This window comes from Rhinolophus sinicus, linkage group LG12, assembly GCF_036562045.2.
Source record: "Rhinolophus sinicus isolate RSC01 linkage group LG12, ASM3656204v1, whole genome shotgun sequence".
In the NCBI taxonomy this organism is placed as follows: Eukaryota; Metazoa; Chordata; class Mammalia; order Chiroptera; family Rhinolophidae; genus Rhinolophus; species Rhinolophus sinicus.
This window is the reverse complement of record NC_133761.1, coordinates 42,868,845-42,890,383: the sequence shown is the minus strand read 5'-3', so window position 1 is coordinate 42,890,383 and position 21,539 is coordinate 42,868,845. Positions and strand designations below refer to the sequence as shown.

Here is a 21,539-nt window from a genome sequence, read left to right as displayed (position 1 = left end):
AAAGATTAAATTCAAGAACTTACTTACGTGCTGTGCTACTTGTAGAAGCTCTCTTATCCTGACCTGGAGCAAGTGTGTTTGGAGTCGTTTGGGGTTGAAGGGATGATATTTATCCTCCCTGCCCCACGGAGTTGTTGGGGACATAAGTTAAAAAACAGATTTGAAAGCGCCTAGTAAGTAATCAAGTGCTGTGTAAATGTAAGCAGGTGTTACATTTTTTAAAGTATTCATTATTTATAGAAAATGGATGTATGGGATATTTGGAAGGTACTTCTATTATTTGTAAAAATTTTAATATATTAAAGAAGGTTGGTCAGGAATAACCATTTACACTCTGAAGAGATCACATTTCTAAAATACACTTCTTTTTTCAGAATTTTAAATGATATAACAATATACTAGACTTTAAGTAACTTCAGTGACAGAAAAATATACAATTTTAAGCCTATAAATTTGATTCAGAATTGCTAACCTTCTGTATGATTATAACCTACATACCTTTTTTTCCCAAAGGAGAAACATATGTTTCTATCCAAATACTAAAATGTCTACACAGTGTTTTAGGGGTTGGAGCTCATCATGAATTAGGGAAAGGGATCTGAATAAGCTATAAATTAATTTTCCCCAAAGAATTTCCAGAACTCTGTGGTTATCCTATAATCAGGTAAGATTTAGAAAAAGTAAATGAGATGTGATGTGTCAGAGGCCACAGAGCTGAAAAGTGGTAACATTAACAAGGGCCTGCCCACATCAAGGCATCTTGTTGCAGACCAGACCTTAATTCGGAGGATAACCTCCTGCGTGTTTGCTGACGTGCCTGTGTGGTGTTCAGAACTGTTGTTAAATTCCCTAGGGAGCTGGGCAATTTTGAGGCAGCCACTGAGAGCTTTCAGAAGGCCCTGCTGCTCAACCAGAACCACGTCCAGACCCTCCAGCTGCGCGGGATGATGCTCTATCACCACGGCAGCTTACAGGAAGCCCTGAAGAACTTCAAGGTGAGACCCTGCGTCTCACTGTCACTCACTTCCCGGGTTATTCTTCAGCCAAGTCAGTGCGATGAATGGGGCGGGTGGCATCAAAAAGAAAGAAGCACCATGGCCTTGTCCTGCAGACTAAGTCCCAGAGCATGTGTCGGGTGTGATTTAACCCGGAGGAAAACCTCTCTAGTCCCGGGCTGAGGAATAAAGCACTTGAACATTTTCTTGAACTGTGTTGATGCTAATACGGCATTTTCTCCTTCAATGCCTCAGCGGTGTTTGCAGCTAGAGCCGTATAACGAAGTGTGCCAGTATATGAAAGGACTCAGCCATGTTGCAATGGGACAGTTTTATGAAGGAATAAAAGCACAGACTAAAGTTATGCTGAACGATCCTCTCCCAGGCCAGAAGGCCAGCCCAGAGTATCTAAAAGTGAAATATCTCCGAGGTAAGTCAGAAAACTGCAGACTCATTGAAATTTAATGCTCGAAGCTATACAAATCCTGTTGCTTGTCTCTCCTATGTCCCTATGTCACAGAAGCTCAGTGACTTGCGCGCAGCCACCCCTTGCTGGTGGTGGGATCTGGTCTAGATGGAGTTCATGTCTGATAAATACCTGGTCAGTTCTCCTCTCCTCTTCCTACCGTGTTTCCCTGAAAATAAGACGCACCCAGACCTTCAACTCTAATGCATCTTTTGGAGCAAAAATTAATATAAGATCCAGTATATATTATATTATATATTTATTATATTATATTATTATATTATAGACCCAGTCTTATATTAAAATAAGACAGAATCTTATATTAATTTTGGCTCCAAAATACGCATTAGAGCTGATGGTCCGGCTAGGTCTTATTTTCGGGGAAACAAAGTACATATTTTCTTTCTAAAGTTAAAAAAGTTTTACTTAAGTAAGAAAATGTAGTTTGAACTAAATGTGGGTATTCATGTCTCATTGTATCCCATCCAGAGATTCAAAATGACAGGGAGGTAACCTTTTATGAGGTTTTCACTGCTAAATGGAAACATGGTTTCTTTGCTCTGTCATTCCCTTCTATCACAAGTCTCACCTAGTTTGGAGAAATTAAATTGGGATAAGGAGGAAAGCACAGTTTTGATTATCCTTTTATTACATGGTCATAGTCTTACTCACCTTTTCACAGCTGCTCATAAACATATTTTTAGTTTTCATATAAAGCCCAAGTCTTTACTTCGGTTTCTTCTCTTTCTTTCGTTGTCATTAGCCAACTGAAAAAAAATTGCAAGCCATGTATGTGATTCTAAATTTCTAGTAGCCATGGTAAAAAAGTAAAAACAAACAGGTGGAATTAATTTTAATAATACATTTTATTTAATTCAACATAATTCACAATACTAGTTCAACACATAACTAATATGAAAACACTATTCATTAAATATTTTACTTTTTTTGTACTAAGTCTTTGAAATCTGGTGTATATTACAATATATCTCAATTTAGATACTGAATTTTCATTGGAAATATTTGATCTAAATTTAGATGTTATAAAATTTAAAGTTGAAAAAGGAGATTCATATATGCAAGTTGTTCCCAACATACTGAAGTATTCTAATAATTGAAACAAATATCAGTTTTTAAGCTTCAATTAATTCAAATTAAATAAGAAATTTAAATTCAGTTTCTCAGACAGCCTAGCCACATTTTAAGTCCTCAAAAGCCAGGTGGTTAAAGGCTGCTTGTTGGCAGCACAGCTCTTTACTCTAAATTACAATTCCCTTTTTTCCTGGTTTAGGAGGACTTGGGAGGCGCACTCCATCTTGAGGGATTTTTCTACACAGCTTTATAGAGATAAGCAGCAGTTGGTCAGGCAGATGATGAAATTGTATACATAGTCAGTTGATCTTTAAGTTAACCAGACTCTGGATCTATCAGAGAACCAGACTCAATCTGACACTGAACTTGGACTCTCATACTCTGGAATTGAAAAGTGAGAATTTGGTGTTGTTCATGGAAAGGTGGTTAAAATTTAGCCTAGGTGGACCGGATTGACTGGCTTGTATTTCACCCTGGTAACTCAAGTCAGTAAAATTGTCATATAATAGTAGTGACTTACTGAAATTTGGAATCTCCATTTAGAATTTTTATAATAAATAATAATTTGTTACAAAGTATTTGTATGGCAGCTAGCTACAAAAAATGTTTCTTTAGCAGTATTTGGGTGTGTCAGGTCTCACTTTCTGTCTGCAGAGTATTCTCGGTATCTTCATGCACACCTTGATACTCCCCTTACGGAATATAACATTGATATGGACCTACCTGGAAGCTTTAAGGACCACTGGGCCAAAAGTCTGCCTTTCCTCATAGAAGACTATGAAGAACAGCCAGGGTTGCAACCCCACATAAAGTAAGTGCTTTAAATGAGGGTTTTGGTCTTTTTTTCCTTTTCAAGCTTGAACTATGAAGTTCATCATAATATCTCTTAATTGATAAATAGCTTTCTATCCATGTTTCTGATGGATTTATTTTTGGATTTGACATGTCTGCAAATACTTCTTTTAGTTTATAAAGAACCGTGAAACTTATCAGAGGATATCATCTTTCCTTCTAGCCTGATCTTCCCTGCTAATTTTGGGCAACCTTCAAACTTCTGATGTGCTTATTGGCAGTCTTTGATATGCATTATTCTTGTGCCATGTAAACTTTAAAAAAAAAAAAATTCACATCTTGGAGGTTTGAAATTACTGGCCAACTACTGCTGCAACATGGTAAAATGGGCATGCTAAAAGACTATCCCATTACCAGTTAGATCTAGAATAGATATTAATTCCTGGGAATCTAGCAGTGCCTTAAATATTAAGAAAAATCTGTAAAGCAACCCCCACTTCTCTAAATAGAAAGAAGAGGGGAGATTCAAACTAGAGTGGTGAATGGTAAGCACATTTAAAAGGGAGAAAGTTTCCTGGGGGTAAGTGCATCTAACAACTACTGCAATAGAATGCCTTGAGCCATACGCAAGATGAGTTTCCTGAACTTTAAAGGGTAAAGGGATCCTATATTGGAGGCATTCCCAGGATCTCAACAGAAGTAAATGCAAATCCTTTCTAGGAAGAAACTAGTGCCACTTTGGTTCCCAAGTATTTCTACAGACTAAGATTGTTAGTATAAGAATCAAAAATCAAGATAATCAAAACTATATGTGAAAAAAAAAAAGCATGTGTAAGAATCAACAGAAGCAACAAACAACAGATTTAGATCCTCAAGGACTTCAGATATTGGAATTGTTGGATACAGACTCTAAAATAACTCTAAATGAAACATTTAAAGAAATTATGAAGAAATCACAAACATGGACAAGGAGATTATGAAAAATGACCAGACAGATTATAAAAATAATTGGAAGCTTTAGGAATAGAAAATATAATCATTGAAATGAAAAATCAGTATGTAAGCTAAACAGCAGATTAGACAGGTGTAGCTGAGAGAAAATTGCAGAATTGGAAAAGAGAGCATTAGGAATTATCCAGAGTGTAGCACAGAGAGTCAAGGAGTTAAGTAGAAAACATGAAAGACAGATAGAAGATGTGAAAGATGTAAGAAGGTCTAACATATGTTTAATTGAAATCTCAGCAGGAGAGAATGGGGGGGAGGGAGTTTTTGAAGAAATAATGACTAAGAATTTTCCAGAAGTGAGGAAACACATAAATCCACAGATATTTTAAAAATCAGGGTAAATGAAAAGAAATCCATATCCAGACATATTGGAAGTAACTGGAGAACACTGAAGATAGGGAAGAAAATCTTAAAAAACAGGAAAGTTATGTCACCTACATAGGGTCAATAACTGGACTGACTATAAACCTCTCAACATCAACAAGGACAGCTTGAAGATAATGGAGTAATATCTTCAAAGTGCTGAAAGAAAATAACTTTCAACCTAGAATTCTATACCCAGAAAAACTGTCTTTTAAGATTAAAGACCAAATAAATGTGTATTTAGAAATTCAAAAACTGAATTAACCACCAACTGGCTTTCACTAAAGGAACTTCTAAACGTAGTTAAGGAACAAGGCAGTTGACCCAAGGAGTAAGATTTGAGATACAAGAAGTAATAATGAAAAAAAATTGGTAAGCATGGTAAATTAGTGAATCTAAATAAACATTGTTTATGTAAAACAACATCTAATTTGGGGGCTTATAAAATGAAATACTGGACAAAAATAGCAAGTAAATTGAGGGATAATAAGAAAGTATTGTAAGTGAATGTGGGTTAAAGACTATGTTAGGGCATTGTTACTTATAAATATTTAAAATGTCTAGGGTAAGTACTAAAAGTTAGAAACAGAGTGTACAACTTCCATATTAGAGAAGAAAAAAATGAAATGAAAAAAAAAAACCACAAAAAAAATTAAATCCAAAATCAACCAGAAAAGAAGGTGAATGGGTGGAGGGAGGCATAAAAATTTGGGACAAACAGAAAAAAAATAAGAATAGTTTGAAATGAATCCAGATATATCAATAATGACAATAAACATAAAGGACTAAACGTCAGTTAAAAGACAGACATAGTTGGATTGGAATTTTTTTAAAATCCAGTTATATGCAAGAGGCACCTAAACATATAAGGACACAGAAGGATTGAAAGAAAAGGAGTGGAAGAGGTGACACTAGGGAAACACTAACTGCAAAGAATCCTGGTGTGGCTGTGTTAATATGAATGGATTTAAATTTAAAAAGCATTGCTAGGAATAAAGATTATTACTACATGATGGCAAAGGTTTAAATCACTAGGAAGATATAAATCTAAACTTATATATGCCTAATAAAATAACTTCAAAAATTGACAGAAATACACAGGGAAATCAACAAATTCAGTGTCATACTGAGAGGTTCTAATTTTTGATAGATCAAACACCAAAAAACCAGTCAAGATTTAGATTATTTGAACAATGTAATTAACAAACTTGACTTACCGGTCTGCTATAGAGTTGTGTACCCAATAATTTAAAAATACATATTCTTTTCAAATATACTTAGATCATTTATAAAGACTGACCACTTATGATGCATATTTCAAATAACTGGTATCATATCTGACCAATTATGAATAAAAATATATATAAGAAAAAAAATCCCCATTATTTGGAAATTATAAAGCATACATATTGAAATATAGATTAAAGATGAAATCACAATGGAAATTTGAATATACCTTAAAAATGAACAAAAATAAAAATGCCACATACCAACACTTGTGGAATGCAGTGAAACCAATATTGTGAAAAACATTAATATCCTTAAATGTTTTACTAGGGGAAAAAAAAGCAAATTAATAGTTAAGTATAAAAATTAAGAAGTAGGTAAAACAACAAAGAAAGCAGGAGAAATAAAGCTAAAGAGAGAAATTAATGAAAACTATACAGCAGAGAGGTTTGTAAAAATCAAAGTTTTGTCTTTTTTACTAACAAATTTCTGGTGAGGTTGATTTTTTTTAATGCAGAAACCTAAAAAACTCAAACTATTACAAATGATAAAAAAAAGATATTACCACAGATCAACAGGTATTAAAATGCTAAGGAGAGACAGCCAGTGGCTCAAGTGGTTGGAGTGCTGTGCTCCTAAACTGAGGTCGCGGGTTCGATTCCCACATGGTCCAGTGAGCTGCGCCCTCTACAGCTAAGATTGTGAACAACAGCTCTCTCTGGAGCTGGGCTGCCGGTGAGCAGCTGGAGGTTGGCATGAGCTGTCATGACTGCTGTGAGATGCCACGGGCTGCTGAGTGCTGCCATGGGCTACCGTGTGCCGCCGTGAACAGCTGGCAGCCGGTGAGAGCTGCTGTGAGCTGCCATGAGCTGCTGTGAGCGGCCGACTTACAACTGGTGACCAACTTCCTCGGCCAGGGGAAGCGCAAGGCTCATAATACCCGCATGGGCCAGGTTGCTGTGTCCTACACAACTGGACTGAGAAACAACGGCTTGAACTGGAGTGGGGGTGTGGAAGAAGGTGAGGGGGGAAGAAAAAAATGCTAAGGAGAGAATGCTATACAAACTTGTATGCAAATATATTTAAACAAAGAATAAATGGACTAACATCTAGAAAATCACAGTTTACCAAACCGACTTGAGAAGAAATAAAAAGCCTGAATACACCACACCAAAATCGCCAAGCCCAAATGATATTACAGGAGTATCATATCAGACTTTCAAAAGAATAGAAGGCAATATTCCCAAAACATTTTGTGAGGCCAATATAAAATTATACCAAAAACAGACAAGCATTATACATGAAAAGAAAATTAGAGGCCATTCTCATTTATAAGTGTGGATGTAAGAATCCTAAACAAAATATTGGTAAACCCAAGTCATCTCTGTAGAAGCAAGATAACATCATACCAAATTGGATTGTTTCTAGGAATAGAAAGGTGATCTAACTTTAGAAAATGTATAATTGCCAGTTAACAGATTAAAGAATAAAAAACACATAATTATGTCAATAGATACAGACAAATAACTAGGTAAAAAACAATTTATGCTTTACAAAAGATTAAAACTTAGCAAACTAGAAAAACAAAAGTATTTTCTTAGCCTGATAAATGGTAACTATTAGAAACCTATAGCAAACATCCTTTTAACTAATGAAGTGTTAGATACATTCACATTAAAATCATTAGCAAGACAAAAAATGCCTAAAATAATTGTTTCTCTTCAGCAGTGAACTAGAAGTCCTAGAAAATGCACAGAGGGGGGAAAAGAAATCAAAGTTATGTGGATTAGAAAGGAAGACAGACATCTATCATTATTTGCAGATCACATGATTCCCCCACCGCCCAGAGAACGAGAAGATCTACAAATAAGAAATGCTGGGTTTATCAAGGTGGTTGATTATCAAGGTGGTTGATATTGCAAGAATCATTTGCATTTGTATATACCAGCAACAAACAAAAATACTGATTATAATGGAAATAAGTACTTAGGAATCTATCTTACAAAAGGTGTGCAAAATCTGTTTGGTTGCTGTTGGAAAAGGCAACCCATGCAGGTTATGTATCCTGGAGTGTACAAGCCATGGTCGGTGCCTTCTGAGCTGCAAACTAGTTGTCAGGGTTACAACAAGCACGTGATTGTCACTGTGCACACACTCTCCTAAAGACCCTTTTAGTTTGTGTGCGGTGGGTTCAAAGCACTGGAGGAAAAATTGTGTGGCCAGAGGTTTCTTCATTGGTTTTCCAGTGGAGGAAGTGACTGCTTCAGGTGAGACTGGATTACCTGATGACTGTTGCAAAAGTCCTTATCACGTCCATATGTTTCTTCCAGAGATGTGCTACATCAGAATTTTGAGAGTTATAAGCCTGAGGTACAGGACCTGATTTGTGTAGCTGATCGTTTGGGATCACTGATGCAATATGAAACACCTGGTTTCCTGCCAAACAAGAGAATACACAGAGGTATTTTGGAAATATTTCTGACAAAAGGTCAAGGATCGCTAAACCGTGTGCTTTGATAAAAAATCATGTATTGTGCTTACTCAGAATCTTGGTGTGGTCATAGCAAATGTATCGCTTCATTCATCTGAATGTGCAGGGAAGATGGCTTCCAGCCTTTGATTGTGTGCTGTTGTCATGCTGCAGATGTAGAATGTAGGTCTGAGGTCATTAGCACAGGCCAGAGGGCTCACCCAAGTAGCCGTCTCCCGGCTGAGGCAGAAAAAGGAGCTTGGACCTCCAGTCGCTTCAGTAGGCAGCAGAGCTGGGAGGGGACGACTTGGGGGTGTCTCCTCTGGGAGATTATAATTTCAGTGGGGCCATTGTGACTGTAATGTGTCCCCCGTCTTGTTAAATTACCAATACTTGTGATTCTTTCTTTATGCATCTGACCCTTACACAACACAGGTTTGAACTGTGCGGGTCCACTTATACATGGGTTCTTTTCAATAAATATATTGGGAAATTTTCTGGAGCTTTCTTAGTACTGTGACACAATCATATTGATTACACTAGGCTGCCATAAGGCAACCACGTTGTCGCTTCTTCATTACCAACACATGAATCCTTGTACCTGTAAATAAATACGAATTTCTTTTTTTCATTAGCTTCTCTTTTTTTTTATTTCTACCAGTAGTGTTAGTAGTACGTATAACGTCTACATGACAATATTTATGTAGGTGCTGACAGACGATTTGTCTTGTAAACAGATGACAAATGTACTATATTGATAAATACACACAGTACTGTAAATGTATTTTCTCTTCCTGATGATTTCCTTAATAATACTTTCTTTTCCCCAGCTTACTTTATTGTACGAGTACAACATATAATACATATAACATACAAGCTATATGTTAATCGACTTCATGTTACTGGTAAGGCCTTTGGTCAACAGTAGGCTGTTACCCTGTTTCCCCGAAAACAAGACTTAGCCAGACAGTCAGCTCTAATGCGTCTTTTGGAGCAAAAATTAATATAAGACCTGCTATTATATTATATTATATTATATTACATTACATTATATTATATAAGACTGGGTCTTATAGTAAAATAAGACCGGGTCTATATTAATTTTTGCTCCAAAAGATGTATTAGAGCTGCTTGTCCGGCTAGATCAATCAGGGAAACACAGTAGTGGTTCATTTTGGGGGGACTCAAAAGTTATACTTGGAGTTCTGACTGCACGGGGGTCGGCACCCCTAACCCCGCATTGTTCAGGGTCAACTATAATGACTGTGGCGTTATCACTGAACTGGGTGAGAATCAGCCCATGTCAGGTGCACTAACAAACTGTTTCTCAATCCTTCTTCCTTCCAGCCATGGGCCTGGCAGCATTGGAAGTCATGCAAGCTGTCCAGCGTACGTGGACCAACGCCAAGGTCCGCATGAATGGGAAGACGCGGCTGATGCAATGGAGGGACATGTTTGACCTCGCAGTGAAGTGGAGACGGTAACTGTGTTTAAGGGAGAGTCAACTGCAAGTCCAGTCATTGCAAAGTAATGCAAGTCGCCTCCAGCTCACGGGTTTTGAATCCTGTTTTATTTACTACCAGTAGGCCTTATAAGTTGTTTTCCTCTTTAAAGTTTGTCAGGAATTTCTGGTATCGTTACTCTTTGAAATACAACCAACCAATATTTTTGAAAAAGGAATTAATGGTTATGCTTCCACACACATTTTTCATGAAGTTTTAGAAAGAGTAGTCTCATTGGAAGCGCATGTGTGAACATCAGCGTACGTCCCTTTATAGTTGAAGTGTGTGTCTGGCCGACCAGCCGCAGTTTAGAGGGGGAAGCGTTGATTCATTTTCATGAGAAAACTGCTCTGCTAGTAAACCTGCACTGACTTTTTCCTCGGCCCTGTCAGGGCATCTGTGGAATTTGCGGGTTTATGTTTCCGATTTGCAGATGTAGTGGGCTGAGCAGTTGCTTTCTTCCCATTTTTGCCAAGACTCTTACAGGTTTTGTTTTTAATGCTTTGAACGTTTCTAGGTTGTATAAGACCTTAATCTTTAACGAGCTCTGTTTTATAGGATTGCCGACCCAGACCAGCCAGTGCTCTGGTTAGATCAGATGCCAGCACGAAGTCTTAGCAGAGGTTTTAACAACCACATCAACTTAATCAGGTATGAACCTTCTGTGCATCTTTCCTGTTTTCATCGGCGTTTATTCTAAATAGACAGGTCATGGAGACATGAGCGACCCAGTGCTTCTTTCCTGGTGACTTTCTATGAGGGCCTACACGGGTTAGCTCTGGACCTGCAGTGTCCTGCCTGGTCCAGTTGTAGAGAGAAGTACATACCCCCCATGCTCCTTCTCCAGGCACGTTTTCTGATGGAGAGCCCAAGTGAGGGGTGGACTGCAGAGTCCTGCCTACGACGTCAGTCTTTCATGGGCCCTGATGCATCACAGAAAGTAATTAGATGGAGAACATTGCATTTGCCATGATATCCTGATGACATTGCTTGGCTAAAGAATTGACACGTCTGTTATGGTGGCAGAAAAGCTCTCCATCCAACCCCCCAGCACACCAGGGGTTTGGGTCAGTAACACCATCTGGTCCCTAAGCTGCCTGCGGGGGGCAAGGGGCTGGGGGTGGGGGTAGGTTGACTGGAGGACTTTTCTTTTGTCCAGAGGCTCCACAAGTTAGGGACGTGGGTGAAGCGCTCCGCTCTGTACCCCTCCATCACGTACCCTCTAAATAAATGATGAACAAATATGAAAGGATATCAGCTTCAAGGGGACCCACTGAATTTAATTTTAGATAAGATTTGTAAATGTGTTAGCTACGTCACATCCAATATGCTTCTAGTTCTAGAAACCTGAATCAAGACAGTATTATTCTATACACCTTTGATGTTTAAGTTTAACGGAAATGTCATTTATATACTTATTTTTTTAATTTTTAGAAAATAAATTTCCCTGTGACGTGTATATTTCTGTTTCTTCTGGAGTAATTTGTGGCACTTATAGATAGACTCAAGTACCTGGAGTTGAAGCCAGGGTCAGTGTGCCGCATGGTGCTGACAAAGAAGGGTTAGTAAGTGCCGGCCTCAGAAAGCTGTCAGTGTGGTGCAGAAGACGGACCCGTGAACGACTCGGCGGTGTTAGGATATGGTGGCCGTGTGTGCAGCATGCCGGGGGGACACAGAAAAGGAGCTGCCTGAGCTGTTAGGGAAGGTGAAAAGCAGAGAGGTGGGTGAGGCATGGCTACCAGGGAGTCGGGCTTGGTCAGGAAGGGACAACTAATTCCTGGTGACTGGTGACTAGTTTGCAGTTAAGGTGTACCAGCAACCAAGGCTCGAAAGGCAGGCAGAGACCAAAATGCAAATAGTGTTTTTGTTCCCAAAGATAACTAACTTTCTGTTCCATGGTAAAGCTGGTAAAGCTCATTCCCTGAAGATGCTGCTTATAAGGATAACCAGCATCTATTCAGAGATTATAAGGAGAGAAGTGACATGAGCACATTTGCACGACCAGATAACCACTTTGGCTGCAGGTGGCAGAACAGGTTAGAGAGGGCAGTGACCTTGATGGCAAAGGAAGTGGTTAGAAAGTGGTGTCCTAACTGAGGTGAATAAATAGCAAGGTCTGGAAAGGTGTGTGAGCTGAGTTGGAGGGAGGGACGAGACGGGAAGTGAGAAGGTAGGATGAGGAGCGCTGGTGGGTTGGACATGAGAGAGAGGGGGCCACAGGGAACTGTCCTGGCTCCGCTCATGGGTGTCAGAGTAAGCTATGTAGCAATGGGACAAAGAGTGGGTGGATGTGTTTGGGGGTGGAGCTGGGCGAGTGCGCAGGAGTGGTTTCCTGTGTGACAGTTACGAACTTGAGGTTGGGGGTGGTCCAGGGAGTAGCCGGACATGTGCATCAGCGTGTTGGCTGTATGTGACCTGCTGGGAGAGGGGGCCTAGGAACGTGAGGAAAATGATATTTAGTGTGAGTGGTGGAGATGCAAACTGCTGGTCAGCTAGACATCAGGAAGGGGGATTAGCAGAGAGTGCTGTCGGAAGAACCACGGGAGAGGGGACGTGTGGCTGCCGAAAAAGCCAAGGGATCCATGCAGAGGAGGAAACGCATCAACGCTGCGCCTCGTGTGAGGCTTTTTGTCCACGTGTGGCATCTCCGGGGCTGAGTGGTCCTTTCCCACCAGATAAGCTCGGGGCTGAATGAGCACCCGCTACAACAGTTCTTTGTTCGTTGGCTGCAAACAAGTGAATCTCCCACACTTTCTTGCTGTTATTCTCAGCTCTCCTACTGCTCCTTTGCGTTAACTCGGAAATCAGGTGTTGTTCGAAATGTGCTCCTTTGTGAAGACTCTTAATTTCTGTTTTCTTGCAGGGGTCAAGTCATTAACATGAGATACCTGGAGTATTTTGAGAAAATTCTTCATTTTATTAAAGACAGAATTCTTGTTTATCATGGGTAAGCCTTTAACCGTCCATAGTTGTGGATAGATTTCACCTCTTATACGTCAGTTATAGTTATGAAACTTGAAAACCAAGCTTATTGACAGGCTAAACAAAGTATATCAAATTTTTACATCGTGTTTTAATCATAAAGCTTTTCATAATCACTTATCAGTCTTCTTGTTAACAGCTTCACAAAATCCATGGGCCTCAGTGGGTGTGTTTTGTCTTACACACAATATTGTGACTCTTCTGTTCTGTTTCTTCTAAAAGGCAGGATGTGTCTTTGAATTTCTTTATGAGGGATTTCAGCTTTAATATCCATCCTCCCTCACCTGAAAGGCAGCATGGTGTAGGTAACAGTGAACAGAACACTGGAGCAAAATGAATTCTGAATGGTTATCATCAAGGAAATGTAAAACTGGTATAAAATCCTAGCAGGGTCCTTCCGTTTGAGCAAATTTAGAAAGAAACACCGTTTCCTTCTGATTCCAGAGTTGGAATAGGAGAGTCAGGTTTGAGGACCAAACCCATTCCCGTACATCTATACACAGACACTGGCTGTCCACCTGCTCTGCTCTTTCCTACCTACCTTCTGGGTGGGCTGCTGTCTGTTTCCCTAATTCTCATCTGTAGCCCAAAACTCATTAGGATTAAACCATCCCATTATTTAGAAACTTAAGTTGTGGCCCACCATTTTGAATATTGAGCTATTCTTAGTTAAGGACAATTAAGTTAGAGGAAATGGCATAATTATTACATTTCTGTATTGATTTTAGTCTCTCTCTCTGTCTCTCTCTCTCTCTCTCTCTCTTTCTCTCTCTTTCTCAGAGCTAATAATCCTAAAGGATTGTTGGAAGTTAGAGAAGCTCTGGAAAAGGTACACAAAGTAGAAGACCTTCTTCCAATTATGAAGGTAAATTTATCATCAAAATCGCACTACATGTTTTTAGGAAGAAAATAAAACTACAGCACTGTTTTAGTTATTAAATGCCATGTTTATTAATATTATGCTATAAATGTTTTAAAATTTATAAAGCATGCTACCTGAAAACAATAACATACACACACTGAGTAATAGCCAAAGTAAAATAAGACAGGCATCAGACGCAAACATAAAAGCAAATCTATAACGAAGCAGTGGATATAGGAAACAAGAAAACTTAAAAATACATACAGTGGAAATGTGTTTCTGGCCAAACAGAGTGCCTGGTACTTGACTGCCTTTTCACGTCATGACAGTAATAAAACCCGACAAAATATAAGGCAGCTATTTTCAGGGTTTGGACAAGACTTGAGACATTCTCGAGAGAAGGGAAACATGAGGTGAGCCATGCTTACGCCAGCTTTCTGCCTGGGATTATTTACTAGAGCACTGAACAGGTACGTGGAGCCACGCAGAGTATTGCTGAGCTCAGGAGTGTGGGTCTGGCTGGATGCAGAGTGGGCAGTGCCCAGAGGCCACCCGTGACTGAGAGCTGGCTGCGCACATGCAGTGAGACTGAGGCTCCCAGAGCAGTGTCTGCTGTGGGGATGAGCTGACGAGAGCTGTCAGAGGTTTCACAGCATGGATTGACGCTGGAGTTCTGGCCTCACCAGGATGGAGGCATCCTGTGAGCCCTTTGGGCATTTAGTTAAGACCCCAGAAAGGACACACTGTAGGTGTAAGAGCACACTAGAGTAAGGTCCATATCCTAGGGCAATTTCTAAATAGGTTACCCTGCCAAGAAATAAAAGCAAGCCTGAAGGGATTAAATGGATCTGCTAGTGATTTGACTGCCTGCTAGAACAAAGTTCAATTCCCTTTAAAGGAAGGCAATGTAGTCTAGAGTCCTTAATTATTAGAGAAGTGAAGAAGCAGGAAAATGTGACTCATAACCAAGGAAAACAAAAGCAGTTAACAGGAACAGATGCTGAGATGATCCAGAAGTTGGAATTAGCTGTTCTAAAGTTTTTGTCTGCTTCGTAAACATGTTTGAGAACTTAAAAGAAAGCATGAACACAGTGATGGAGAATCTCAGCAGAGATAGGAACTGTAAAAAGAATAAAAAAATTCTAGGACTGAAGTCAGAGGTCTCACATTCAGATTGGTAATCAACTCACAAGACACGTTGTCTTTAACCTAACAATAGGCTTAGGTAGTAGGACGCTGGACAAAGAACAAGCCTGTGCAGCGTCCTCAGTGTCATCATGAGGCCCAGGAAGGACCCCGATGGGGCTTTCGAGCACCCTGCCCCTTTCTTTGCATGGTGAGATGCCATCAGAGTAGGTGCCCACACTCACAGAGAAGTCACCTCACAGCTCTCCTGGTCCAGAGGCTGTCTTCCAGGTCAGGGGCTTTCACAAGGATCTGTCACTGTTTCTACGGGAGGCCAGCGATGGCGCTCTACTCAGTCATAGAAAGGAAGAGGAAGACTGCCTCCCACAGCAACAGGGCTGAACCCCAGGGACATTGTGCTGAGCAAAGCAGGCCAGACACAGCAGCGTGCGATTCCGTTTACAAGGAGCCTTGGCTGATCCACAGGGTGCCGGGGCAGTGATTGCTCATGGGGAGCGGGCTTTACCTGACAGGGCAGGGGGAGCTGTCCAGAGTGATGTAAATACACGCTACCTTGATGTCATTGTGGTCACATGGGCATGTACACATCAACTCTACCTGTGCAGTTCAGCGCATATAAATTTACTTCAATAAAAAGTACATCATTTAAAAACAAACAGCTGATGAGTTCATTAACAGACACAAAAGCTTCCTCAGATCTTAAAAAGAAAACTCAGTTGTCACCAGAAAGCCATTAAAAAGTCAAGTAGAATAAAATAGCCATAAAAAAAAAGTTCTCAGTAAATGTTATTCATTTGCCATAAATAAATGTTACTTATGTGTACTTAAAAAAAAGTACATAATTTAATTTCCTGAGAGATTTGAGCCAGTATAAGATAGATAGAAGCAATAGAAAAGAAATAATCAGAACTCTCATAATTTAAAAAAAAAATCTCTGCTAGACTAGCAGATTGAAGACAGCTGAATATCAAATATATGAGCTGGAAGTTCAAACTAATGAATTCTCCCAGAATGGAGTATAAAAGGACAAAGAAATATAAACTACAAGAGAAGATGAAGAACAGACCTGTCTGATAGAAGTTTAGGAAGAAGAGATGATAAAGAAGCAGAGGCGTTCACTGACAAAACAGAAAATAGAAGCAAGGCTGTAGAGAGATGAAAAGATCAGTGGAGGGCCTGCTGCATGTTCAGCAGGGTGAATGTTCAAGTACTGATACCTACACGCATTCTGATAAAATTTGGGCAATTCGAGGTTAAAAAGAGTTTTTTTTTTCTTTTTTTTAAAAACCGCATAGAATTACCACATGATCCAGTAATTCCTCTTCTAGGTATATATCCAAAAGGATTGAAAGCAGGGACTCGGGACATGTTTGTACACCCATGTTCACAGCAGTATTAGTCACAGTAGCCAAGAGATGGAGGCAACCTAGATGTCCATTGATGGAAGAATAAATAGGCAAAATGTGGCCCATCTGTACATTGGAATATCATTCAGCCTTAAAACGTTAGGAAATTCTGACACAGGCTACAACATGGATGAACGTTGACATGCTAAGTGAAATAAGCCAGTCACAAAAGCCACTCACAAAAGGACAAATACTGTATAATTGCACTTACACGAGGTACCCAGTGTAGTCAAATTCACAGAGACAGAAAGTAGAAGGGTAGGTGCCAGGGGCTCGGAAAGGGGAGAATGGGTATGGAGTCTCTGTCTGGTATGACAGAAAAGTTCTGTGGATGGATGGTGGTGATGGTTGCACAACAATGCAAATGTACTTAATGCCACTGAATTGTACAGTTATAGTGGTTAAAATGGCAAACTTTATGTTGTGTGTATTTTAATAGAGAGAGAGAGAGAATATAAAGAGAACATCTTAAAGCTTCCAGAAAAGGAAAAAAAGGTTAAATCCTGAGAAAGGAGAACCCCACTGATGCTTGACTTCCACCCGGCAACAGTGGATTCTAGAAGACAGTGAAGGGAAATTCATTTGCACCAACCGTACCAATGTTCAGGTGTGAGGGTGAAATGAAAACTATTTTAAACACACAATTATTCAGAAATTTCATCAAGCCTAGATCCTCTTTGTCAGAATGATTCAAGGACATAAGTACTTTCATAAAATGAACCCAGAAAAGAAAACACAAGATATTAGAAATAGTGGTGAACAAATAAGCCAAGGAAATGAGCTGTTAATCTATAATGTTAAAAAAATATATAAATGTTGTCTGAAATTAAAATATCAGATAATGTCAATATTAGACATTGATGAAAGTAGAGAACAGAAGTAAAAATGTTACTAAGGTATTTGTTTTTTTTTTCAGTGAGCGAATGTAATCACTGACTACCCCCCCATATTGGCAGAAACATACAAGTTTAAATATCTATATCAAAAATTAAAGAATAGAGATGGGATGTATAATCTGCTAAACCCCAAGAAGGTAGGAAAATGGAATAAATAAAACAAAGTTCAACTAAGCACTTACAAAAAGAGGAGGGGTAAAAATAACGTACGTAGGAAATGTATTAATGGCAATAACAAGTCTCAATATGACAGTAATAATCGATCCCCTTATTGAAAGACTGAGGCTCTCATGTTGTCTTTCAAAGTCCAGCTGTATTCTGCTTACAGGAGACCTAACAGAATGGCATTTAAGAAGTTGCAGGGGAAAGTGTACCAGGCAAATTGTGATGAAAGGAAAAGTGGGTGTGGCAATGTTAACGTCAGAAACGTTTGGCTTCAAGGAAATAGACACTTCGGGACAGAATTATATTGTTTAAAAGTATAATCCATTAAGAATTTATAATTTGATGAGGCTTTTTTCTATCTAGGAATATATAACTACCCAAAAATATGCCAATAGCAGGTAGATTTGATTTTTTCAATTAACGATGTGAACTTTGATGTAAAACCTGAATATGTAGTTCTTGTAGCTATAGTAGATAAGATTGATTTATAGCAAATAAAATTTAAGAAACGTATCTGACTGACCAGTGCTTACCCCTTTCTGAGGAATAAGCAGGAATCATGTTGTGAACACTAGGGTCCACACCTGCCTCGGGGGCTTGGGCCCCAGCTCCTGTCTGCTGAGGGGCAGTGATTCTGAAGACCCACCTCGGGGCGTCATTGCGAGGGTCTGGTGAACTGACGAATGGCTCTCAGTCTCCTCAAGCTCACGATAGTAACTCAGTAAACGTATTCCGATGCTCCCTTTACTGCACTAAGAAATTCCTAGAGAATATATCCCATTTACTCAGAAAACTTTAAGAAGTCAACACAGTGCCGTGAAAGGAGTTCTACAACGTACTTTGTTGCTAATAGAGCAGCATGGGTCACCATTCAGTCTCATCTCCGTGAGGCGCCCTGAGAGCCAGCCAGTGCTTGCACCTGTGTTAAAATCATCGTGAACGTGACAGCTGCAAGTGCAGCCTGGCCCTGTGTTACCTGGTGTCACGGGTACAATGAACCACTATGTCATCATTGACGTGGCTTTCTGGAATGGTAAACCACGCTTAGTAAGTTCCAAACAGTGTATAACACACTTTCCTCAATGTACATGCTTTTTGCATTCCTGGAAAGTTCAGTGTACATTAAAACTGTGTAACAAATTTTTACTGTATAAGTGTAAAAATCTGGTTCCAGGAAATTATTAAGTTATAAACAGATTCTTCACCTGCATGAAAGCCCAGTGGCATGGGAAGTCACGCATAATGTGTGACTGCCCTACGCTGTGCAGCGTCCAGGAGTCTTGGCCCCCACCTTCCTAATCCCTGCGGCCACCAGACTCTCCCATAAATTCCCCAGACGCCCCGCAGGGGGCACAGTGGCACCAGTGAGAGCTGCTGTCTCAGTGTTTAATCTGTAGCTTTCCTGTGGGTATTTTAGGCATTTGAATTTACTGTATTGAGCAGGATACAAAATCAGCGTAGGGAGATTTTAATATTATATGTATGTCCTTGTTTAAGACTTTTTAAAAAGAAAAGCATAATGGACCACAGTCATTCGGTGCAGCTGAGCGGGAGCATTGCCCGCCAGCTGCCCGCCTCCCTGTGTGGAGTCGCTGCCTGGCTGTGCTGTCTGCAAGTGACCCCCACTGCAGCACTGTACGCCTTGCTGTCCCCCACGATTAGGGATAAATTGGTATTTTTGAAGGCACGCATAGAAGTCTATAAAAAAGAACCTTGTGTTTAAAGTGCTCAGTGAAACATGGTGCCATGACAGCGTCCACTGAAATATGCAACATACTTCTAGTGAAAAACCAAGTTAAAATCTCCCTCAGCTCTCCTTGAGTCAGCTTATTAGCAAACAGTGTGGACTGGAGGTCATGAAGGCCTGGCCTTGTATCCCTACTCTGCCCTCTCGCTAACTGTCCAGACCTCGCCAGGCGGGTTTCCTCTGTGAGGTTGAGACCATGAGCGTTAAACGAGAATTGGCTAAGAGTAAGTTCACACACTGCTTCCTCTAGAAGTCCTTTCTTCCTGGAAGCTACCTCCCATCTGGTTCCCGCTGCTGGCTCTGCCCGCCTGTGCTGTCCAGTGCACAGACCCCATGGTCCCCCAGACCTCAGTGGGCACCTGCTGGGCTCAGACAACCCCAGCATCTCATGGGAAGCATGACCACCTTGTTTGGTGGTTGCTTCTCTCATTCAAGTCTGTCAATCCTAAAAAAGAGTTGGCAACACTACATAACTGAATCTGGGGGAGCTTTTTCTGGAGTAGTGACAAAACCTGTTTATGGGCATTTTGGTTTTGTCAAAAATGTTTTCAACAGAATGCTGACATCCGAAACTGCCTTCATGCTCGTCACCCCTGAGGGTCATTCTTAGCTCTGTAATTCCCGTAGCCTCCTTCTCTGTGTTCTGCAGAGTTGGAGAGTATGTGCATGCATGCATGTGTGTGTGATGTGTGTGTGTGAAATTCTCTAGTTCGTGTATAATTCTGAATACTTTTTAGAAAAATTGGACTCCGCTTTGAAAGAGCACACATGAATACAAGGTGCTTTTCCGAGTTACAGGGTATTGGGGACAAGTCTTCTGCTAAGACCCCCAGTTGCTGCCCATGAGATAGCAGCAGAAGAACCCGGGAGAGAGCTCGTGGAGCCCAGCAGTGCTCCTGGCTGCTGAAGGGAGCCTGTGCGCCGCGTGCCCAAGCTCTCTGCTAGCCTCCCTTAGGCGCCACACGGAGTGTAACGCAGGCAGCGGTGTCCTCGGTCACTAATGGCCGGCTGTCTTCATTAGGGACTTCTGGGACCCTTCCTAAAGGCGTGGAATTTAGAGTCAGCACTCAGAGTAGCCTTTGGGGGTTCGCGGTGACTTACACACCGGTAACGTGAATTTTCTTTTTCCCTGAAAGCAGTTTAACACTAAAACGAAGGATGGGTTCACCGTGAACACCAAAGTCCCGAGCCTCAGAGATCAAGGGAAGGAATATGACGGGTTCACCATCACGATTACAGGAGACAAGTACGTGAGCTTCCTGCGGGCGCCTGCAGGCGGGGGTCCGTGCCTGCGCTGCTGCCGGCCCGCCGCTGCCGGGTCCGCCACCCGGGCTCTCACGTGGTCCGGAAGGGAAAAGGACGACGGCCCCGTGTGTAGCTTTGCCCGTTACTGTTTTCAGCGTGTCATTTGGAGTATTACACCACAGATACCTATTCTGGCGGTGCTAAATTGAGCACCTTTCTGGACATGAATGTAAGGTCTAATGTGGTTTGTGGAAAAGCGTCTTCAGAGTTCTTAGAGTTCATTGTGGGGAAGGCTTTTCCTCTGCTGTCTGTCTGTTTTACCCCATGCCTTGTCCTCTTGTCTGGGCCTCTAACCCGTCATGTAGACTCAGGCTGGGTGTCCGCTGCCCGCCTCCTGGTGCCTTCCCAGGGCTCACTCCACTGGGCACTCCCCTGCCTCCAAAAATCACTCCAGTCCACACCTGCCGTTGCCTGTGGATACCGAAACCAGCGCCCCTGCCAAGCACTCGAGGCCTTCCAGAATGTGGGCTTGAACGATGGTGCCTGCTCTCACTGAACGTTTGCTCTGGGAGCCTGGCCTGCTTGTTCCCTGAGCTTACCTCCCACCTCCTGTCTCTGTGCCTGCCATTCCATCCTGATGTCCACAACCCAAGTTCAGAGCCTTTCTTCCAGGGAGCTTTTCCTGTTTTCTTCCGTGTCTTCTAACTTAGATCTGACCTCCTCGTGAACCGCGATGAACTGTGTTCTGGCCCTGAGATAGTCTCAGCTATTTGTGGCCTGGTTTCCACCTTCTTCCTCAATAAAGCAGCTGTGCTGTGTTCTTTACAAGGCCTAAGACTGCTCAGCATTTTGGCTGCTGGTGTTGTACAATACCTGTTACCTCGAATTTATATCCTCCAAAGAGCCTCGCATGGAGCTCAGCAGGCAGGAAACGCTTAAAACGAAAACAGAGTTCCTGAACTTTCTTTCGACACTTAGTTCTCTCCTGATCTCCGATCATAACAGTGTGGCTGTCTGATCAGATACTGACCAGCCATTTAAATGCATTCTTTTCTATGTGTGGTTTCCGCCTGTCTTCGCTTAAGCTCATATAATGAATACATGTAGTTAGACTGAGCAAATGTTCTATTTTGTGAAGAAATTGCATCCTTATGAACCATGCTTCATCTGTCTGTGGT

At 41.0% G+C, this 21,539-nt stretch overlaps 1 protein-coding gene across 12 annotated transcripts in view; it reads left to right on the top strand.

Moving 5' to 3' along the window:
• The window catches only part of TTC13 (tetratricopeptide repeat domain 13), a 76,595-nt gene that overhangs the window by 41,485 nt on the left and 13,571 nt on the right, over nucleotides 1–21,539 (top strand). For 9 of the 12 annotated variants that reach the window (XM_019757360.2, XM_019757356.2, XM_019757355.2 and 6 more), the window contains 9 exons: nucleotides 854–995; nucleotides 1,251–1,425; nucleotides 3,208–3,364; nucleotides 8,271–8,401; nucleotides 9,758–9,890; nucleotides 10,471–10,563; nucleotides 12,776–12,859; nucleotides 13,675–13,759; nucleotides 20,253–20,362. In XM_019757360.2, coding sequence (XP_019612919.2) covers nucleotides 854–995; nucleotides 1,251–1,425; nucleotides 3,208–3,364; nucleotides 8,271–8,401; nucleotides 9,758–9,890; nucleotides 10,471–10,563; nucleotides 12,776–12,859; nucleotides 13,675–13,759; nucleotides 20,253–20,362 — 1,110 coding nt within the window. The remainder of the gene's footprint in view (nucleotides 1–853; nucleotides 996–1,250; nucleotides 1,426–3,207; nucleotides 3,365–8,270; nucleotides 8,402–9,757; nucleotides 9,891–10,470; nucleotides 10,564–12,775; nucleotides 12,860–13,674; nucleotides 13,760–20,252; nucleotides 20,363–21,539) is intronic. The other 3 variants (XM_019757357.2, XM_019757362.2, XM_019757359.2) reach the window with 1 other exon arrangement.